The sequence below is a fragment of the Vicugna pacos genome, chromosome 13, assembly GCF_048564905.1.
Source record: "Vicugna pacos chromosome 13, VicPac4, whole genome shotgun sequence".
NCBI lineage: Eukaryota > Metazoa > Chordata > Mammalia > Artiodactyla > Camelidae > Vicugna > Vicugna pacos.
Window position 1 is genome coordinate 42,431,826 of NC_132999.1, and position 22,860 is coordinate 42,454,685.

At 36.6% G+C, this 22,860-nt stretch overlaps 1 protein-coding gene across 7 annotated transcripts in view; it reads left to right on the forward strand.

Moving 5' to 3' along the window:
* The window catches only part of KIAA0319L (KIAA0319 like), a 90,763-nt gene that overhangs the window by 41,831 nt on the left and 26,072 nt on the right, over positions 1-22,860 (forward strand). For all 7 annotated transcript variants that reach the window (XM_072974814.1, XM_072974812.1, XM_015246482.3 and 4 more), the window contains exons 4-9: positions 10,793-11,033; positions 13,345-13,446; positions 16,438-16,535; positions 19,507-19,594; positions 20,776-20,868; positions 22,633-22,765. In XM_072974814.1, the coding sequence (XP_072830915.1) occupies positions 10,793-11,033; positions 13,345-13,446; positions 16,438-16,535; positions 19,507-19,594; positions 20,776-20,868; positions 22,633-22,765 (755 nt within the window). The remainder of the gene's footprint in view (positions 1-10,792; positions 11,034-13,344; positions 13,447-16,437; positions 16,536-19,506; positions 19,595-20,775; positions 20,869-22,632; positions 22,766-22,860) is intronic.

Sequence of the window (22,860 nt, forward strand, 5' to 3'; positions counted from 1 at the left end):
ATATTCTTTGCTCTGAAATTTGTTTTGTCTGATATAAATATTGCCACTCAGGTTTTCTTTGGTTAGTTTTAGCATCATATAGCTTTTCCCACCCTTCTACTTTAACCTGTTTGTGTCTTTATGTTTAAAGTGGCTTTCTTTTAGGCTTCATATAGCTGGGTGTTGCTTTTTATCTAGTCTGACAATCTCTGCCAATTATTTGGAGTGTTTAGACCATCTAATATGATTATTGATGTGATTGGATTTGAATCTACCAACTTTATTAATTTTCTGTTTGTCCCATGTATGCTTTTTTCATTTATCCCTATTTTTATGCTTTTCTTTGAATTTTAAAAAATTCCATTTTACTCCTTTCATTGATTTATTTTAGTTGTGATAGGCAAAAAAATTCTCCTGCCATCTCAAAAGTTGTCAATGTCTTAATCTCAGGAGCCTGTGAATATGTTACATTACATGGCAAAGAGGTATTAGGGTTGCAGATGAAATTAAGGTTTTTAAACAGCTGACTTTAAAATAGGGAGATTATTCTGCATTTTCCAGGTAGGCCAGTTTTAGTTATATGCATCCTTAAAAGTAAAAAAGCAAGATGTAACTGTGGAAGGACAGTTGTAACACTGCTTGCTTTGAAGATGGAGGAAGGGGACCATGAATAAAGGAGAGTGTATGGCCTCTAGAAACTGGAGAAGGCTAGGAAATGGCTTCTCTCCTGAAGTCTCCAAAAAGGAGCACATCCATGTCAACCATTTGTTTAGCCTGATGAGATCTGTGTTGGGTTTCTCTCTTGCAGAACAGTTAATAGATTTGTGTGGTTTAAGCTGCTGATAAGTGTGTCGTAATTTTTTACAGCAGTGATTTAAAAAGTTAATACATAGTTATAATTCTTTGTTATGTAGCTTCACTGGTTGCTGTGGAGTTTACAGTATATGTCTTTAGCTTATCAAGAACTACCTTCTACTGATATTTTACTAGTTCATGTGCAGTGTAAGGACCTTATGACAGTATGCTTCCATTTTCTCTTCCTGGCCTTCGGGCTGTTGCTGTCATGCATTTTACCTCTATATATGTTATAAACTCCACAGTGTATTGTCACCATTTTTGCTTTAAATAGTCAGTTATCTTTTAAAGAGATTAAAAAATGAGAAAAATGTATACCCAGCTTGTTACTATTTCCAGTGCTCTTTATTACTTTGTGTAGATCCAAGTTTCTGTCTGGTATCATCTGCCTTTGTCTTAAAGGACTTCCTTTATTATTTCTAGTAGTGTAGGTTTGTGGTGATGAATTTTTTCAACTTTTGTATGTCTGAAACTTAAGTATTTCACTTTCATCTTTGAAAGGTATTTTCACTATTTAAGTAAATCTAAGTTGGCAGGGTTTTTTTTTTGTGGGTTTTTTTGTTTGTTTTTGTTTTTTGCTTTCAGTACTTTAAAGATACTGTAGCAATGTTTTCTAGATTGTATTGTTTCTGTTGAGAAATCTGCTGTAATTTTTATATTTGTTCCTCTATATACAATGTGTCTTTTTCTCTGGCTGCTAAGAGTTTTTTCATCACTGTTTTAAGCAATTTGATTGTTACTGTTATTTTAAGTTATTTGATTGTTGTACTTTTCTTTATGTTTTTTATATTTAGATAGAGCTTGTTGAACTTCTCAAATCTGGGTTCAAATGTCAGTTTATAGTTTTCGTCAAATTTGGAAATTATTGATCATTATTTCTTCAAATATTTTTTCTGTGCCATCTTCCTTTGAGAACTCCATTTAGAAGCATATTTGGTCCCTTGAATTTGATCTACAGTTTGCTGATGCTCTGTTCCTTTCAGTCTTTTTTCTCTTTGTGTTTTGTTTTGAATAGTTTCTATTGATATGTCTTCAAGTTTAGTCATCTTTTTTCTGCATTGTCTTCTCTGCCATTAAATCTCTACAGTGTATTTTTCATCTCCAGAAGCTTTATTTGGGTCTTTTAAAGATATATCTTCCATGTCTCTACTTAATATATGCAGTCTTTCCTATAGCTTCTTAAACATATGGGATACAATCATAATAATTATTTTAATATCCTTGTCTGCCAGTCTGTCGGCTCTGTTATTTCCGAGTCTGTTTTAATTAATTTTTATTTTTCATTATAGGATTTATTTTCCTGCTTCTTTGCATACCTGATAATTTTTGATTGGGTCCCAGATGTAAATTTTTCCCTAGTTGGGTGCTGTATATTTTTGTATCACTATAGATATTCTTGAGGTTTGTTCTGCGATGTGGTTAAATTATTTGAAATCAGTTTGACCCTTCTGAGTCTACTTTTAAGCTTTGTGTGGGCCCAGAGCTGTATTTAGCCTAGGGTTAACTTTTCCACACTACCGAGGCAAGACTTTTATTAGTTCTTAAACTGATGCCCTGTGAATTATGAAGTTTTCTTTCTGTTTTTTTGGAATAAGAACTATTCCCAGCCCATGTGAACTCTAGGTACTGTTTGTAATCCTTTTGGGTAGTTCTTTCTGTGTCCTTGGGTAGTTTCCACACATGTGTAAGGTGATCAGTACTCAGTTGAATACTTTAGGGGGAGCCTCTGCAGGTCTTCAGAGTTCTGTCTCTGTGCAGTCTCTCCTCTCCTAGACTTCCAGCTACATCTCTTCAGCTCGCGAAGACTGCCAGTTTCTGCTCAGATTTACTCTTGTGCTGTGCTGTGTTGTGGCCTAGAAACTTTTTTCAGACAATAAGCTGAGGCAATCATAGGGCTCATCTTGTTTGTTTTTCATTTCTTAGGAGTTGCTTTTTTCCATTGCTTGATGTTCAGTGTCTTGAATGTCATTGTTTCATATATCTTATCTGTTTTTAAAATTGTTTCAGATGGGAGAATAAATCTGGTGCCTGTTAACTCCATCTTGACTAGAAGAAGAAGCTTGCCATGTTTTTTGTCTTTTTTTGTTTGTTTTTTTTTTAACCTTTTGGCATTCACCTGCCTAACTTCTATTTATTCTTCAAGACTTATCCCAGGCTTTATTCCTTCTAGGAACCCTTCTGTGATATTCATTGTATTAGCTCTTTGAGAACATGGTACTTATTGTTCAAACTCAGTCCTTCCAAATAGGTTCTTGATCTTGTCCTCTTGCATCTTCATTAACTCTTCCATTACTTTCATCCTTGTCATCCAAAATTTTCAAGAGTAATCTACACTTGCTTTCTCTTCTTCATTCACTTATATTCAATCCTCAGTCCTGTGGAACTTGATTTCCAAGTTACTCTTGTCAGAGTCACCAGTAACCTCACAATTGCCAAGTGCAGTGTATTCTTTTGAGTCCTTATCTAGTTGAACCTCTCTGTATTATTTCACAATTATTCTTTCTTTCTTGTTATAACACATTTTCCTGCTTCTTTTGCTTTTCTCTGACCATTCCTTCTGAGTCAGTTCTGTGGGTCATTTCATCTGCTTGCATCTTGAACATTGATATTCCCAAGTATTCAATTTTTGAACCTCTGTTTTTTACTAACATGCTCTTCTTGGGCAAGCTTATTTAATTCCATGAGTTCAGCTTCTCCCTTTAGGGACTTGATTCCAAGTCTAAGTCTCTGTTTGAATTTCCTAGAGGCACTTCAGATTCAGTATGTCTGAAATATAACTTGAGTGTTACATTCTTAAAACTGCTGCTTTGTAGTCTCTCTTAGTTTTTGACAACACTGTAATTTAGTCTTTCACTTAAACTAGAAACATGGGTGTCATCTTAAGAATCTTTTCCCCAAGCCCCAGATGCATTTCAACTTCACAGATATTAGATCCTTAATATTCGAAAATCCATCCCACAGGGGGAATTTCCAGTAATGATGGCAGAGTAAAGCGGTCTCTTGAACTTTTCCACAGTTGAAATTATAAAATATGTAAAAAATATATTTAAAGAAACTGAAAAGTATCTAAAAACAGACAGAAGCTAGAGGAGAGTTTACTCTTGAAAAACAGTAACTGGAAATGATGAAAATTGTGAGATTGCAGCTTTTAAAAAATTTTGCCTGAGGGCATTCATCAACACCCACAGCAAAGGAAAGTGGCAGTGGAAAACCTCAACCTTGCTTTCTTATGGTGGCAAAGAACAGTTCAGGATAGAAAAATTACTTGGAAATTTAAGGGAAGGGTCCCTTGAAAGTAAAAACAAACAAACAAAACATACACACACACAGAAGAGGGTAAAACCCATAACCTGACTATAAACTCCACTAAAATTCCTGGCTGAATCTCTAAACTACACCTACATGGGGAGACTCCAGAGGGCCTGGTGAAAAAGCATGCAGAGATCAGAGAGGCAGAGTCTGTCTTTGAAAGATAGACCTAAACCAGATGAGCTCTGTGTTTGCTGCCTTTTTTACCTGAGTTCATTGCCCAGCCATGTATAACTCAAGTAGCAGAAATCTGGTCTTACTTATTTGAGGTGTCAGAGGACAGTGTCTAAGAATGAAAAATTAGGGCAAAATCTCGAGAAGTATAGAAAGTGCGGCCAGAATAGGCCCCGAATATGAGTATAATCTATGGCCAAATTCTTGGCCAATCACCAGATTCACAAGAAAACCTACAGGGGACCAGGCTAGAAAAGCAGACACAAGAATTACAAAGAGATATCAGTTGCTGCACACTGCAGGGGAAGCAAAGTCTACAGTTTAAATCCAGATAATTTATTTGCCTACTAGGAAAAATACCCCAAACAATCCCAAGGGAAGCATAATAAAATCCAGAGTCACTATATGTATTAGATAGAGTGCCCAGTATTCAAATAAGAATTATTAGACATGCAAAGGAATAGGAAAGGGTGACCCATATTCAGGGGAAAAAAAGCAGTCGGTAGAAACTGACTGAAAGTTGACTTAGATGTTGGAATTAGTAGCCAAAGATTTCAAAGTATGTTCAGAGAACTAAAGGAAATGAAAGGAAAATGGTTTTAGTATGTGAACAGTTAAGGAATTTCAAGAGAGAAAAGTAAACAGTTTTTAAAATGGGAAAAGAAAAACAAGAGACCTTTCACTTACAGCAGCATGAGGGGGTCTGTAATTTTCTCGTTGTAAAAAAACAAGTATAAAACTGGACAACATTGTTAAAAACAAATATTTCAGGCCAGTAAAAGTATAATAGAGGCAGAAACAAATAGAGAAACGTTTCTTCTTGGAAAGCTAGTAATGCTTTGAGCTAGTACAGTGGGAGTCTGTAGTCTTCTTGGGACTTCTCCTATCTGTCCCCCACCTTCATCATCGCAGCTCAGGGGACAAGAAATGTAGTTTTACCAATGTGTGGCTGAACATGAAAACGATCAACTTTCTTTCCAAATGGGGTGGACTTAATTTGGGTCAGAAGGTGAAAACTCACAGTTTTGTCAACTAAAAGTGGCAAACTTGGTTGGGAATGAATGGATTGAATCCACAGTTTGCTAGCCTGAGGTTGTAATGCCTGTTGGTGAGAGTGATGGACCTACGAGAAACTTAATGGGAAGATCCTGAAAATAAGAGAGCCATAGATTGGCTAAGATAAGCCCTCAACATATCCCTGGCTGACTCAGAGACTATCTGCATGTGTGACAGAGACCCAAAAGAATAGTAAGTGGTAAAAATGGTAAAGAATGGTAAAAAGTAAAAAGGGAGATTTGGAAATTGGTTGCAACTTTGAATGCATTCCCCAAGCAGCACATGGAAAGATGGACTTAAGGTGTTTCAGTGACCTCTGCCCAAATCATTGACTTATTGATAAACTATACAGGTACAGGGGTGATACCTAGGAAGCCAGGCTAAAATAAAAACAAGAATTTAAAAACTGGGCAGAGACATCAATGACAACATACGGTGGGGGAGTCGAATTCTGCAGTTTAAGTACAGGACAGTTACTAAAAATAATCACTAGCCCATCAGAAAAATACAACAGAACCCAGAGTTGTTGCAACAGATTATCTAAAATTTCCAATTTTCAACCAGATGTTACGAGACATGCAAAAAAGCATCAGGGAAGTGTGACCCATGCTCACATGGGAAAAAAATAATCAATAGAAATGAATTCTGAGTGGATCAGCTATTAGATTTAGCAAAGACTTCAATGTAGCTGTTTAAAGTATGCTTAAAAACTTAAAGGAATCTATGTTCAAAGATTTGAAGGAAAATGAGATAAAAATTAACGAATAGTGGCTCTAACCACTTCTATTCAACATTGTACTGGAGGTTCTAGCTGTTGTGATAGTGCAAGAAAAAGAAGTTAAAGTAATACAGATTGGAAATAATCAAATCTTCCTTTATTCATAGATATAATCATGTATTTAGAAAATTCCAAGAAATGTATATGAAAGCTACTGTAGCTATTAAGTGAATTTAGCAAGGTTGCAGGATATAGGGTCAGATTTACCAAAATCAGTTGTGTTTATATATTCGCAATGAATAATTGGGGATTAAAGCTTTAAAAAATGTATTACGAAGTCCAAAACCACAAAATATTTATGGATAAATTTAACAAAATATGTGCAAGAGCTATATACTGAAGACTATAAAACATTGCTGAGAGATAAACTAACTAAATAAATGGAGAAAACCATTGTAATGGGCTGAATAGTGTGTGCCCCCCTCCCCAAATCAAGTCCACCTGGAACCTCAGTATGTATGACCTTTCTTGGGAATAGGATCTTTGCAGATGTATTTGGTTAAGGATCTTGAGATGAAATCATCCTGTATTTAGGGCAGGCCCTAAGTCCAGTGATTGTTCTTTTCACAAGAGGAAGGAGAGGGAGAATTGGAGCCACAGAGTCATAAGAAAAAAAGCCATGTGAAGATAGAGAAAGAGATTGGAGTTATGTTGCCATGAGCCAAAGAATGCTGAGATCTTTGGGAGCTTGAAGAAACACAGATTCTCTCCAAAAGACTTCAGAGAAAATATGGCTCTACCAGTGCCTTGATTTTGTCACTTCTGGCCTCTGGAACTGTGAGAGAATAGATTTTTGTTGCTTAAATCCACCAAATAGGTGGAAAATTTCTAGGCAGCCCTAGGAAACTAATACAGCCGTGTTCATGGATTGGGACATAAAATTATCAAAATGATTTTGAAAATAAGTAAAAAGTTGGAAGACTTAAACTATCTAACTTTAAGACTTATTTTAAAGCTGCAGTAATCAAAGCAGTGGTATTGGTGTAAGAATAGACTAAATCAGTGAAACAGAATAGAGTCCAGAGAAAGACAAACACAAATATGGTTAATTGATGTGTCAAGGCAATTCAATGAGGGAAAGGATAATCTTTTCAATAAATGGTGCTGGAACAATTGGATAGTGATATGGGAAAACATGAACCTTGATCTTTACCTCACAAAATACAGAAAAATTAGCTGAAGATGGATTGTAGACCTGAATTTAAGAGCTAAAACTATAAACCTTGTAGAAGAAAACACAGGAGAACATTTTTATGATCTTGTCAATAAATAAATGTCACGAAAATCATGACCATAAAAGAAAAAATTGGTAACTTGGAACTCATCAAAATTACAAACTTGTACAGTTTAAAAGACACCATTAAAAAAATGAAAAGGCAGGCTACAGACTGGGAAAACATATTTGCAAATCAAATATCTAACAAAGGACTTGTTTCTAGAATATATAAAGAGCTTTTGTAATTCAATTAGAAAACTAATAATGAAGTAAAGGATTTCAACATATAGTCTACCAAATAAGTTATACAAGTTTCCAATAAGTACATAAAAAATGCAAATTAAAAAAGACTTCCCACAACAAATTCTGGCAAAGTTAGAGAACATCTGGAATGCTCACACTCGTGGTGGGGCTATATAATAGCACAACAACTTTGGAAAATTGGCAGTTTTTTGAAAAGTTAAAGGTGTATCTTTCATATGACTAAACATTCTAGTCGTAGATATTTAACCAAGAGAAATGAAAGGATATTTCATACAAGGACTTGTAGAGGAATATTTATAGCAGCTCAGTTTATATAGCCCAAAACTGGAATAAACTCAAATGTCCATTTGGTGAATGAATAAACAAATTGTGGTATATTCATACAAAAGAATGCTACTCAGCAATCATAAGGAAAGAACTATTGGTACACACAGCACATGAATGAATAGCTAAATAATTTTGCTAAATGAAAGAAGCCATACCAAAAAAAAGTACATACTATGTGATTCCACTTACATAAAATTCTAGAAAATGCAAACTAATCTATAGTGACAGGAAACAGAGCAGGTTGCTTGGGGATGGGGGCGGGGAGGAGAAGGGATTGCAAAGGAGCATGAGAAATCTTTGGATGTGATGGATATGTTCATTATTTTGATTGTGGTCATGGTTTCACAGGTGAACACATATGTCAAAATTTATCAAATTGTACACTTTAAATATGTTCAATTTATTGTATGTCAGTTATACCTTAATAAAGTTGTTTAAAATAGAAATTTGAATAAACTTCAAAGAAAATATATGACTGGCCAAAAAACAGGTGAGAAGGTGTTCAGCCTCATTAGTCATCAGGAAAATGCAAATTAAATCACAGTGTGATTCCATTAGAATGACAAAAAAATTGAAAAGACCAAGAATACTGAGTATTGGTGAAATTATGGGACAACTGGAACTCTCATAACTTACTGGTATAGCCATTTTGGACAGTAGTTCACCATTTCTTTCAAAGTTAAACATACACTTAATGTTACAAGCCATAAATATTTCTAAGTATTTACTCAAGCTAGACTAAAATGAATCTTTGCAGAAACATTTTTATTCTAACATTTATTACAGCTTTATTTGTAAAATCTAAGAACTGAAAACAACTTCAATCTCCATCAGTAGATGAATGGGTAAATAAATGTTGGTATAGCTCTATAATGGTATTACTCAGTAATAAAAAAGGAGTGAACTACTGATACCCACAGTATCATGGATCAACCTTAAAAATGTTATGTTGAGTAAACGTATCCAGAAACAAAAAAAGTTTGCATCTGATTCTTTTTATATGAAATACTAGAAAGCCCACACTAACTAATGGTGAAGAAACAAATCAGTGATTCTCTGAGCCTGGGGATGGAGGCAGGAATTTACTGCAGAGGGGCATAAATTAACTTTGGTTTCTTTTTTTTTTAAAGTATTGTTGACATACAACATTATGTTAGTTTCAAGTGTGTTACATAATGATTTAACATTTGCATACTTTGTGAAATGGTCACCACAGTTAAGTCGAGTAACCATCTGTTCCCACACAAAGTTATTATAGTATCATTAATATTTCTTATGGTGTATATTATATTCCTGTGGCTTGTTTATTTTATAACTGGAGGTTTGTACCTCTTGATCTCCTTCACCTATTTCATTGCCTCCCCTCTGGCACCCATCTGTTTGTTCTTTGTATCTGTAAGTCCATTTTCATTTTGTTCTATTTGTTTTGTTTTTTAGACTTCACATATAAATGAGATCACACAGTATTTACCTTCTCTGTCTGACTTATTTCACTTAGCATAACATCATCCAAGTCCATCCACATTATTGCAAATTGCAAATCTCATTTTTAATGGCTGAGTAGTATTTCATTGTATATATATGTACACCACTTCTTCATTCATTCATCTATCAGTGGATACTTAGGTTGCTTTTATATCTTGGCTATTATAAATAATGATGCAGTGAACATTGGTGTGCATATATCTTTCCAAATTAGTGTTTTTTTAACATTTTTTTACTGATTTATAATCATTTTACAATGTTGTGTCAAATTCCAATGTAGAGTACAATTTTTCAGTTATACATGAACATATATATATTCATTGTCACATTTTTTTCTCTGTGAGCTACCATAAGATCTTATATATATTTCCCTGTGCTATACAGTATAATCTTGTTTATCTATTCTACAATTTTGAAATCCTTGTCTATCTCTTTTAATTTTCTTTGGGTAAATACCCAGAAGTGAAATTGCTGGATCTTATTGGCAGTTCTATTCTCAACTTTTTGAGGAGCCTCCATACTGTTTTTCATAGTGGCTGCACCAATTTGATCTCATCAGCAGTATACGAGGATTCTTTTTTCTCCACATCTACCAACACCTGCTATTTGTTGTGTTTTTGATGATAACCACCTCACAACTGTCAGAATGGCTATCTCATTGTGGTTTGATTTGCATTTCCCTGATGATTAGTGATGTTTAGCATCTTTTCATATGTCTGTTGGCCATCTGTATGTCTTTTTTGGAAAAAATGTCTATTCAGGTCCTCTGCACATTTTTTAATTGGGTTTTATTTTGATGTTGAGTTATATGAGTTGTTTGTATATTTTGGATGTTAACCCCTTATCAGATGTATCATTTGCAAATATCTTCTCCCATTCAGTAGGCTGCCTTTTCGTTTTGGTTGATGGTTTCCTTTACTCTGCAAAAGCTTTTTAGTTTGATGTGGTCCCATTTGTTTAATTTTGCTTTTTTTTCCCTTGCCTGAGGAGATCCAAAAAAATCAATATTGATTTTATGCTAAAACCAATATCAGATAGCTGACTGCCTTTGTTTTCAAGGAGTTTTATGACTTCAGGTCTTACATTTAAGTCTTTAATCCATTTTGAGTTTGAAAAAGCATACATAGTATGATTATTACTGTCTTGTTTTAAGCATAGAAAAAAAATACAGGAAGATTTATATCAACATTTTAACACCAGTTGGGATGGTAAGATTAGTTTCTGTAATATTTTTGACAGTTTTGCATTTTTCAAAAAAACATTTAACATGTAATTATTTCATGAGATATAACCTAAAAAATTGGCTGTATAATTTTTGCCTATTCAAATGAATTTTTGCATTTCTTTAGGTCCAAAAAGCAGTTAAAATTTCTAATCCCTTAACCACAAACCTGACTGCGAAGATTCCTGGTTGGTCGAAGAATGTATCAGTCCAGTCTGAGAAGTCAGAGGACTCTGGTACTATGCCTACCATTCAGCAAGTAAAAAACCCTGGGGAAATCCAGATTTCTTCCCCTCTACTGGTGACTCCCTCCTACAGTTATGCTACCTCTGCCCCCCAGACCTCTTTCCCAAGCACCTCAGCACCAGGTGAGGCCCTTTGCTTCTGCCCTTGGAGATAGGATGGGAAAATAGATCCTTTGATCAAAGTGTTAACCTTTTAGTGGAAGGAAAGAAGGGAGGCATGACTTTTGAATACTGTAGGTTAAAGGAAGAAAAATAATCCTGTTGGTGTCCCTGTAATCATAGGATTGGGACTCTCCTTTTCAGTAAGCTCAAGCCTATGGGAATTTATGAGGCTCCTTTTCTCAGAGCCAGTTTGCACTGTGCCTGGGATTTAAAGGCACAAGTTTCAATTAAATAATGTTCCAGGAACCAAACAAACAGAGGCCACTGGGAGGAAAGGGTTGGATCTGTACATCTATTTGCCTTCTGAATGGCTGGTTGTAGGTCAGATATTTGTCTCTTTGATTTTGATAGCATCTTTATTTTTAAAGCAACTCACAGGAAGATTTATAGAGCATTGCCTTAACAGCTAGTCTATGCTTCATAAGTTCCATTCTAAGGTATTGGGAGGAAATGGTTAATCAAGGAAACTGTTGATCTTTATCTCCTGAAAAAGTCAGCAGGGTGAAGCAAGGCCAGTGAAAATAAATTTTTGCTGACTTTTAATTTCCTAAGGTCTACTTTGGTGGTAATACAACATGAAATTTTAGGGTTTCATCCCTGAAGCACTAAAGTAATTTTTGTATTCAGGCAGAATGCTTGCAAGTGTTGATGTAATTATGAAAAGTTTGGGCTGTGCTATATATTTGACCATTATACTTCTGAAGTGGGGAGTTTCTTTCTTTTCTTTTCTTTGAAAGTTACTTCAGATAATTCTTATTCCACCTCCCAGGGTGTGTAATGCTGAAGCTTTCATAATGGATGGTTTCATTTCTCCCCGAGTTCAGTGTTCCCAAGCAGACAGATAAATCTTAAATTTCATATTTGTCAGGAAGCCCTTTTCACCTCCCAGTCTTGAAATGTGGGTGAACACACCAGTTGTTTGCTTTAAGCTCTCTGATTCCTAGGTCTCATACCAAATGAACAATTATTGTTAGAGAAATAAGATTTATATAATTGGTGGTTCTCAATAGCCTGTAAACATTTTTGGTGTTAACAGCTGTGGAGGAGGAGGAGAGGGTATATATAGTGGGTAGAGTCTAGGGGTACTGCTAAACATCTTACAAGGCTTAGGACGCACCCCCTAACCACCGCCTGCTCCTAGGCATACAACAAAGAATTATCTGGTCCAGAATGTCAATAGTACCAAAGTTGAGAAATCCTGACATGTATGGAATACCTGGTAAATAGCATAAAGACAGTATCTAGCTGATGTGAGTGTTCCAAAATGTTACAGTAGTTCAGGAAGTAGATCAGTTTGAACTGAGAAAGGTATAGGAAGATTTCCTGGAGAGAAGACTGGCTTTTAAGCTAGAAACAAAGTACTGTGTTTAGAATAAAGTAAGCACACACTCCAGTTGAAGGGCACAGCTTTAGCAAGGTTCTCAAGAGTAGACTATGGCTTCTGTGGAGCACAAGAGGGAAAATGAATATATCTAGAGACGGTATTGGGTAGGAATGGTGAAATGATGTGATCAGATGATGATGGATCTCTAGAGCCAGGTTAGGAGTTTAGCCTTAAACATGGCATGGGAGTGGAGGTCTTAGGGTAGGAGAGTAACCTGGTAGGTGAGTATTTTAGAAACACTCTGTGATAGATGTTTTAGGAAGACAGATTGGATTACAATGGGGAGAGCTAGCAGAAGGAAGACCAGTTAAGATTTGTGGAATTTATCTAAGTCTGTGGTTGTAGCAATTTAAATGGAAAGAAAATTAAGGCTGTAGACATTTGTCTTTTCTTCTAGGAACTTTTTATATTTTATTAGAAAGTTATATATGAGCATAAAGTTGATCCTTGAAACAGAACTGACCTCTTGTTTATCGAATTCTGTGAAAAGTACTATATAAAGAGAACTTAGAGACAGATCATAGTTAACTCACAGTGGAGAAAAACTCAGAGAAATAGGAAGAAAGTAGAACAATATGATGCCATGATAACCAAGAGTTTTAAGATGGAGAGAGTCAGTAGTATTAGATGCCACAGAGGTGAAGGATGAGAGTTGAGAAACAACTATTAGATTTGTTAACAAGTTTGTTGATGATCTCAAAAGATCCTTTTCAGTCCAAAAGTGGGGATAAGAGTCAAATTTCAGGGGATTACAGAGTGGGTAAATAATAAGGAAAGGAAGGCAATAGCTGAATATTGTTTATAGAAGAAATTTGGCCACAAAAGGAGGGAAAGAAATGAGATAGTCTAGATCTCATTACTTATTTCATATCTTTTCTTTGTTTCCAGTTATAAAGGAACTGGTGGTATCTGCTGGAGAGAGTGTTCAGATGACGCTTCCTAAGAATGAAGTTCAGTTAAATGCGTTTGTTCTCCAAGAACCACGTGAAGGTAAAACATCCTCTTACATTTGGATAATGTTTTGATTTATAATGATACCTACATACCTTAGCCCATTTACTCCTTTAAGAGTAGGGTATAGCTTGCGTATGCACAGATGTGCTATAAGAGGCAATACAGTATGATCTTTGAAATCATAGGCTTTGATGTCAAGTCTGGGTTCAAATTCTAGCTCAACCAGTCATTAGCTGAATGATTTTAAGCAAATTATTTAACTTCTCTAAGTCTCCATTTCTTTCTCCGTAATATAAGGATAGTAATTCCTACTTCATCAGGCTACTTTAAGGGCAAAATGAAATGGCACTATTTCAGTGCCTAGAACATAGCTAATATTCATGAATCCCTATTTTATTTATTTCCTCCCTGATCTTTATTATTTCTTTCCTTCTGCTGACTTTGGGTTTTGTTTGTTCTTCTTTTTCTAATTCTTTTAGATGGTAGGTTAGGTTGTTTATTTGAGATTGTTCTTATTTTTTGAGGAAGGCCTGATTGCTATGAACTTCCTTCTTAGGACTGTTTTTGTTGCATCCCATAGATTTTGTGTGGTTGTGTATTCATTGTCATTTGTCTCAAGGTATTTTTAAATTTCTTTTTTGATTTCATTGTTGATTGATGCTCATTAAATGGAGATTGTATTATACGCATTTAAAAGAGGAAGAAACTGAAACTCGGGTTACCCTGTTTATTTTGGCCAGACAACTAGTAAATAGCAGATATAGAGCTTATAGAGAAGTTATTAAGACTACTGCAAATACAGATTTGTCACTTAAAAAAAAAGATAAGCCCAATGTGATATACAAAAATCAGATTTATAAGATATATAAATTGGGGGATGATTAGTTTATTATTTAAGGAAACTTGGGTAATATGAGCATCCCTTTCACCTTTGACGTATATGTTAATTTACCAAACTTTGACGTATGAACACAAATTCTCTTTAAGACTATCTGTGACATGGAGTGAAGCATACTTTGGTGGAAATGATTGCACTGGGTTTATATTACTCTCATTGTAAGGTTAGTCAAGTAGCTCATTATAAGGTTAGTTAAGTAGATGCCACAGTCTATTCAGGCTGAGGTCCTTCCATTTTAGGTACACATTTCCAATACAATATCCCTACATTTGGGGCCTAATACCAAATAGGTATATTTATGCAAAATGTACTTTTCTAGATGCCCTTTCTGTTTTGTATTGCTGTCCTCAAATTGAGTTTTCCTTATCAGTTCATTCTGCCTTCCTCTAGAGAAACTTTTTCCTTTCCTATTCTGGTGGTAAGTTATGGTAAATGGATTTGGTGGTTTTTGAAGATGCAGGTGAGGAAAGAACTGTCTTTAGCTGCAGTTGCTTCCACTCTGGTGAAAGATATCCTGGCTCGCATGTATTTTCTTTTATAACTCCTATTTGCATATACATTTCTGTAAGTTAATACCACCTCGTGTATCAGTATTCCAAAACACATCGGTTCAGAAACAGATTCTTTCAACTCTCCTCTCCCCAGGTTCTTCAGCCTTTATCAGATGCATGAGGTGGATGGTTTCAAACTTTCAAAGGTTGGGGACGATGAGGCAGGACGAGCTCTTCCTGTTTTTCATCCCCCTCATCTCCTATGGCAGCCCCTGAAGCACCTCTCAGGGTCCCTCTAGGGTTCAGAGGCATGGTTTGAAAACCACTGCCCTGAATCATTAAAACCAGCATTCTGTCTAACAGACCTATACTCAGTTGTTCTTGCCCTTGGGCAGATTTCTGTCTGCAAGGTATAATTCATTCCCTGAGCTTTTCTGTCCTAGGAATATTGTCATTTTTTGAAATTTGGGTTGCTAGTCTTAGATGTTATAAAATTGTCAGTTCTCAGACTATCTGAGTCTGTTTTTTGTGTGGAAAAAAAGATTCCAAGTACAGTTCAAGAAGTGTCATCTCTTAGCACCAGTCCTACTTCTGCTTCTTTCCTGCTCCTCACCTAACTTCTACGTATACATTTATGAGAGCTGCCTGGGGCTGACAGTGGCCAAAACAAAGCTAGTATTTTGTGAAGAAAGGAAGAGTAATAGATCTTTTATCTCAGGCTTATAAAATAAAATCTGGCCTTAAGATGAAGGCTGTTTGGGATTAAGTTCTATGTGTTAACTTTAACTTTCGAACTCATGAAATAAGAAAAGGACCATTCTCTGTAAGTATTTTTCCTTTTATTTTTCCCTTTTTGGGTAGGAACTTAAACTAAACCTTCCTACCAAATCCCACCCTTTCATAGCCAGAAATGCATTTTGTTCCAAAAAAAATTTAAGACCACTTCAACTGAGGTGGGGGTGGGGTGGGGGGATATTCCATTTAGATAACAGGATTCTGTCCTCACCCTACCCAGTCATGTAGTCTGAGCTACAAATGAGGACCATTTAATGCTTCATTTGATCTTAATTAATTTCAGTGGGGCCTGTTTTAAATGGGCCATCCCCTACCATCTTCTGCAGTGTGTTATTTAGCTCAGCAGGAATGAAGTAGCTCTTTTAACTCACCAGGGTGTGATGACCTCAGTGAGACGAGCATTGTTAGCACTCTGTAAAACGCTATTTTTGAACCATGTTATTTAGAAGTCATTGCTGTTCTTTTTGCAAAAGAAGTTTTGTGAGAAAATGGCCTTTGTTCCCAACGAGTTCACCCATAGTGGTTGGTAGGGCATGTGTTTTCACTGGGATGCTATACCATGAGCAACCCGGTATTTTGGGGGAGGACTAGCCCAAAGCAAGGTGGGTATGAGGCAGGAGTGAGCATTGCTGGAAGAGTGGAAGAAGCCTAACCATAGCTGAGTCAGCAGAATCCACCCTTTCTTTGAACAGAATGTTGAGCTTTCTTTTAGGCTTTGGGGTGGAATCTTGGAAACTAAGGCTTTGTCAAGATTTAGAAGAGGTTTGGTATTGGCAGGCTGTGTGATGTCCTCTTGGTATGTAGGTGTGTATTTTCATGATTTTTGTAACTGCCCTTGTATAGGAGAAACCTACACCTACAACTGGCAGCTGATTACTCATCCTAAAGACTACAGTGGAGAAATGGAAGGGAAACATTCCCAGATCCTCAAACTGTCCAAGGTGAATTTGCCTCCTGTCACTTGCAGGGTTGGGGTGAAGGTATTGACCATTTTCTAAAATGTATAGTATAGAATTTTCTGTCCACATTTAAGTTAGGAATAATCTTTCAGAAGTGAATCCTCCAGAAGTCTCGCTGGCTGACATCCAGTATTTGTTAGTGTATGATTCTCAAATTTTCAGTTTTGGTGAGAATACTGTATAAGCATAGTGGTGATAGCTGAAAATATACACTAAACAGCTTTTAAGGGTAACATAAGGATTTTAGAATTTGGGAGATAAGCTAGGTTATTTGTGGCCACATGATTGTGTAAATTGGCTCAGTCTTTTTTGGGATTCAGTGTAGTTATTAAGAGCCATAAAAATGTTCATATTCTTTGGCCAAGCAATCTCATTCGTTTATTCATTCAATCATTCAACAACTGTTCAGTGTACACTATGTGGCAGGTATTGGGGAATTTACCAGTGAATTAATCATAATCTTAACATTCAAGGACAATAGAGTCTAGTAGGCGATTCTGACTAGAAGCAGGTAATTATAACAGGGATATATTAGGTCATTGCAGAGGGTATTGCAACCCTGGGGAGTTAGAGTAGCTTTCTTAGAGTTGACCTAATTAGGTCATGAAAGGTGACTAACTGGGTACAGGATGGAGTGATAATATCCCAAGAAGAGGAAGCAGTATGGCTGCTAGGCCAAATAGTAGAGAGAAAATGTGGGAAAAGGAAATTATATGTGGTTCATCTGACTAGACCTGTGGTATGAGAGGAGCAGTGGCACAAGTAAGTTGGAGAGATGCAATGGCCTTATTGCACAGAGCCTTGTGTGCCAGAGTAAGGACTTTGAATCTTATCCAAAGGGAATATGGAACCTTTGGGAGGTTTTAAGTAGGGGAATGACATGTTCATATTTTCAGTTTAGAAAAATCACCCTGACTGTAGATTGGAGGAGAAAAGACTCAAAACCAAGGAGGCCAGTGAGGAATCTGTTGAAAAATGTAGTTTTGAGATGATAATAATCTGAGTTTAAAAAGCTAAACAAATAAAATTTAAAAACCACCTGTTGAGCTTATACCATGCACCAGATAGATTGCTAATTATTTTATGCAGTTATTTCATTTAATCTTCCTAACAGTCTCAAGATAGAAATATTAATATCTGTCTTACAAATGACAAAACTAAAAATTAGAAAAATAAAATGATTTGGAAAAAAAAATGATTTGGCCAAAGTGTACAGTGCTATTAAATGGTAGATTTGAACTGGAACTTTCCATCTCTAAAGCCCATGCTCTTAACAACTGTGCTGTGAGTGGTTAAAAACTAAGGCGATGGTAGTCTGAATGGAAAGAAGTGAGTGGATTTGAGAAACATGGAGACAACTTGATAAGTCTTGGTGATCAATTAATTGGGTGGGGGTGTTGGGGAAGAGAAGTCTAGGATAATTCTAGCTTTTTGGCTTAGACATCTGAGTGAATGTTGGTACGTTTGTAGTGATATTCACTGAAATGAGGAGTGTAGAAAAAAGAGCAGGTTTGGGGAAGGTTTACAGATGATTAATTCATTTGGAGACAGAGCGAGTTTGAGGTCCCTGTGAAACACTGAGTGGAGGTGACCAATAAATAGCTCAGGGTAAGGGGCTAGACATGAGGATACAAGTCTGGGCTAGAAAGATAAATTTTCATATGGACCTTAAATCAATGACAACTCAAGCCATGGTAATAGATGAAATCATCGAAAGAGAGTGTGTAGAGTGAAAAGTAAATGCATGCAGTTTGAATCCTGGGGAACGCTTTCATTAAAAGGTATGGAAGGAAGAGGAAATAGAAGATGAGGAGTAGGCAGAGATGTGAAAGCCAAGGAAGGAGAGCATTGCATGTGGTCAGTTAGCGTTTACCCAAAGAAGACAATCCAAAAGAAAGGAAAAAAATCATTTTACCTGAAAGATGTTCATCATAGCATTAGGTAAAATAGTAAAAATTTGGGACTAACCCAAATTCCTAACAGTATGAAATGCTTATGTGAATTATGGCACATTTCTTCATATACCATTCTGCAGCCATTAAAATAACTATTAAAAAGATTGTTCTAATGGGGAAAGTGTTCATGCTAAATGAATGGAAGAAAGAACAATAAAAGTTTGATATACATCATGATTTTAGCTAGGCCTTGTGTTGAGTGTTTTTGTTTTTTGGGGGGGAGTTAGTTTTGTTTGTTTGTTTGTTTATTTATTTATTTATGGCGATACTGGGGATTGAACACAGGACCTTGTGCATGCTAAGCACGCTTTCTGCCACTGAGCTCTACCCTGCTTTCTAGCTAGGCCTTCAGTACTACTGAAATATGAGCTCCTTGAAGGTAGGGAATCTTACCTTACTCATCTCCAGACCCCAAGCCTAGGACAATGACCAGTATGTAATTGGTTCTGAATAAATATTTGTTGGACAAATGAACTGTTTCTAGCTGTTTTTTGTATATGGTCAAAGATTGGAAGGAAATTTAAAAAACAAAATGAATACTTGTGTTAGGAGCAGTGGGATTGTGGGTGATGTTTTTTCTTTTATATTATGTTCATACAGTTAGTGAAAATCAGGAGGGGAAAATATTCAGATATTTGGGAGCTATTTGGTGTTTTTACAGAATGTTTTTCTTTGCAGAGATGATTGTTTTAATTTCATAACTGAAGTAGGATGGTTGGGCCTTTAATATTCTTCTGAAAAGAAAATGGGAGTACAGAGATATTGAAATCCCTTCTGTTGTTCTAGAGTCAGCTAGTAATAAGATTCACATGAAAAGAGATGGGTTTTTAGTTTATAATTTATTGTTTCATCTCTTCAGCTAGTTTCCTTTCTCCATTTTGGAAATGGTACAAGAGGAGAGTGCAAGAATCAGCACTGGAAAGTTCAGACATGTGTTATTTTTAAGTATAATTACTGCTCTTTGTGGTTGTCTAAAAGATCTTCTCTCACCTCTGCAGCTCACTCCAGGCCTGTATGAATTCAAAGTGATTGTAGATGGTCAGAATACCCACGGGGAAGGCTATGTGAATGTGACAGTAAAACCAGGTATGTTTCCCAACCTTGGTCAAGTCTCCATTGCTCCCTCTGCTGGATTCCCAAGGGGATGGAGATTTGACTTTAGGGTTTTTAAATTTCCATTTTTTTTGTAATATATTTATGTATTGGGCAATTCTTAGTCTAATGTAGTAAAGGGTTAGGATGGCAAAGTATATATAGTTTGATTCTAGTTGGAACACCTGGCTGGGCATGGAAACATTAGTCACATGGCCCACAGTGCAGTATGGCCTATCTACTTGAGAATTTCTTCTCCAAGTGGGTCATGCTGAGAGAGGATCATGTGCTGTAATTAAGAGACATAAAAGCCAGGAGCCTGGGAGAAGCATGTAGAAAAAGAACCAGGCCAATGGCTGGCTCTGTCTGATCTCTTTCCAGAAATGTGGGCCTTTGCACACAGAATTCTTTGTTTAAACCCTGCCAGTCCTCTTCTGTCTTGGAAAACAAATCGCATCCTTATTTTTAAGTGATCCTCTGTTGATAGATTACAGTGTATTAGCAAGATACCTTGTTTTGCATTTTCAGAGAAATTTAGGGGAAGTTGGAAAATAGCACATACATTGGCACAAATTCTTAATACTATTTTCTGTCTTTGTTGGTAATAGATTTTCTTTTCATTCCTGGAACTACAAGTCCTTTCACCTTCTTAAAAATGTGCTTAGCATCAGGACCATTTGATTATTTCTCAAAAGGCCACTGGGTTTGTAGCTCACAGTCATTCAAGTGGGCCGGAGTGTTTTGTGACCTTCCCATCATTCAGCCCTAGTCACCTCACGCACAGATCAGGGATGGTTAAGAAATCACTCATTATCTTTTCAGCACAGTCTGTGCCAAGTGCCAAGGGACAGTTTGCTTGCCAAGGCCTTTATTGCACAAAACTTGTTTGTCATCCACCTCTACTCAGCTTGCCTGAAGGCAGTCACTTGCTGCCATAGTACTTCTCCTGTGCTAGATGGCACATGAGTGTTGAGAGAACACACTATGGCCTTAGCAATCATCAGGTTCAGAAGAGGCTTTAACACTCCCAGGTGTCAGGTTAGAATGGCAACCTGATCTTCTGACTTTCCCATCTGGCGATACTTCAGCAATCAGTTATGTAATGGAAATTGGCCTGCTCCTCCTATAATTTATAAAGCGCCTCTTGCAATTTCTTCTGGGTCATGTCTTTGCAGAGCCCCGCAAGAATCAGCCTCCTGTTGCCATTGTATCACCACAGTTCCAGGAGATCTCTCTGCCAACCACTTCTACAGTCATTGATGGCAGCCGTGAGTACTTGTCTAACATGATATTTTAGAATAGCATTCACTGTGTACTCTGGTAGAAGATTTGGGTCCAGCTATATCTGCATACTGTTTAGGCCAGTCTTCTTGGCTGTGTTATGGGAAAAGCAACCATCAGAAGCAACTGATTAGGAAGTAAATACCAGACAGGCCCTGTATAAAATCCCCGTGTGGCTTGTCTGAAGTAATATTTCTGCTCTGAAATGGTAAGAAAGTGAGATGATTCATATATTCAGCATTATTTCCATTGAAACTTGCTGGTTTTCAAATTTGCTTTGCTAGAGTTGCCATTCTCAGTTATGGAAACAAAGCTCCTTCCTATCATGGTAAGATAAGTAACTAAGTCTTGACGAAGAGCTCTCATCCAGCCATCACTGCTTAGCAAGACTTGTCAGCCTTCTCCTGAAGAGAGACACCGAGTGTGCTCCACACCCCTGCCTGGGCTCATTATTTTACCCTTCAAAGTAGTGTTACCTGAGAGGTGACATGAGAGGATTTCTGGGTCTTAGTCTTTGATCCTAGCTATATGTGTGCAGGAGAGTTCAGTCCTGTCACCTTGTTTGCTTGGTTTCTTTTGAGACCCATTAAGGCTTTGTTACCCTGACTGCCTTGGCACCAACAGTGGTTTTGGCAGAGGTAGTCACGGCTTTAGCAGAGGAATCTCCAGCAAAGTTTAGCATTTAACGTAGATGGTTCTGGTAAGAAGAGGAAGAGAGAAGAGTAGCAGGCCAAGAGGAAGAGACAGAATAGGAAGAAATACTTGTGAGAGTGGTAGAAAGGGCTCACATAGTATGATTTTATTTTGTATTTTTGAATGGATCAAAGTTTAATAATATGTAAAGGTATACAGTGAAAAGAATCATTACCATCCCTATCTTACAAGTATCCAGTTTTCCTCTAGACAACCAATGGTATTATTTTATGGATCTTTCTAGAGCTATTTTACACATATATAAGAAAATATATATACAGTCTTTATGTTAAGACATTATGCACACTGTTACGGTACAATGCTTGTTTCTATATATTGGAGAATTTTTCTTGATCAGTACATGCATTACTTCTTCATTCTTCTTTTTCTTTTAACTGTTACATGGATAATTTCATTGCAGGGGTATATACTTGTTTTCAGTCAGTCTCCTGATGACCATTTAGGTTATTTTTGATTTGCTGTTACAAATAATGTTAGCATGCATAATCTTGTAAGCATGACATTGAACACATGTGCAAGTATATCTGTAGGATAAACTCCTAGAGGAGGAATTGCAGGGCAAAGACAAATTTTGCCAAATTGCTCTTTATATAGGGTGTGTCAATTTGTGCTTCTACCATGGCTTATGAGGGGGCCTCTTTCGCCATATCTTTACCCATATCATGTGTTATGAAACTTTTGATAGGTTAAAAAGTGCTGTCTCAAGTGTAATTTAAGTTTGCATTTCTTTTATTTTTAGTGAGGTTGAGTATCCTTTCATGTGTTTAAGAAATTCTGATTTTCCTTTTTTTATGCTGTAGCATTTTAACCAGAGGTTGCCTGTGTTGGAGTCCCTGGAAAACTATGCAGTGAAATATTCAGAGAGAGGCAGAATGACCCAATAATCTTAGGGAAGAAATACACTAGAGAGATACTCTGTAAATTTAAAAAGTTTTTCTAGCCTCAAATCTCTGGGTAGTTGCCCTGGTTTGTGTAAACTGAATAAGTGCTGAGACCCAGCACTCTCATGTTGTGACTGATGTTTCTTTGTGGTCAAGAAAGCACTGATGATGATAGAATCGTCCAGTACCATTGGGAAGAACTCAAGGGACCTCTGAGAGAAGAGAAGATTTCTGAAGATACAGCCATATTAAAACTAAGTAAGCTCGTCCCTGGGAACTACACTTTCAGGTAAATTTGGATCCTTCAAGTTCACCATGGGCCGTTTTTATCCCCTTGTGGGTCTTACATTCTTATAGGAGTAACTCTGACAGATACCAAATTCC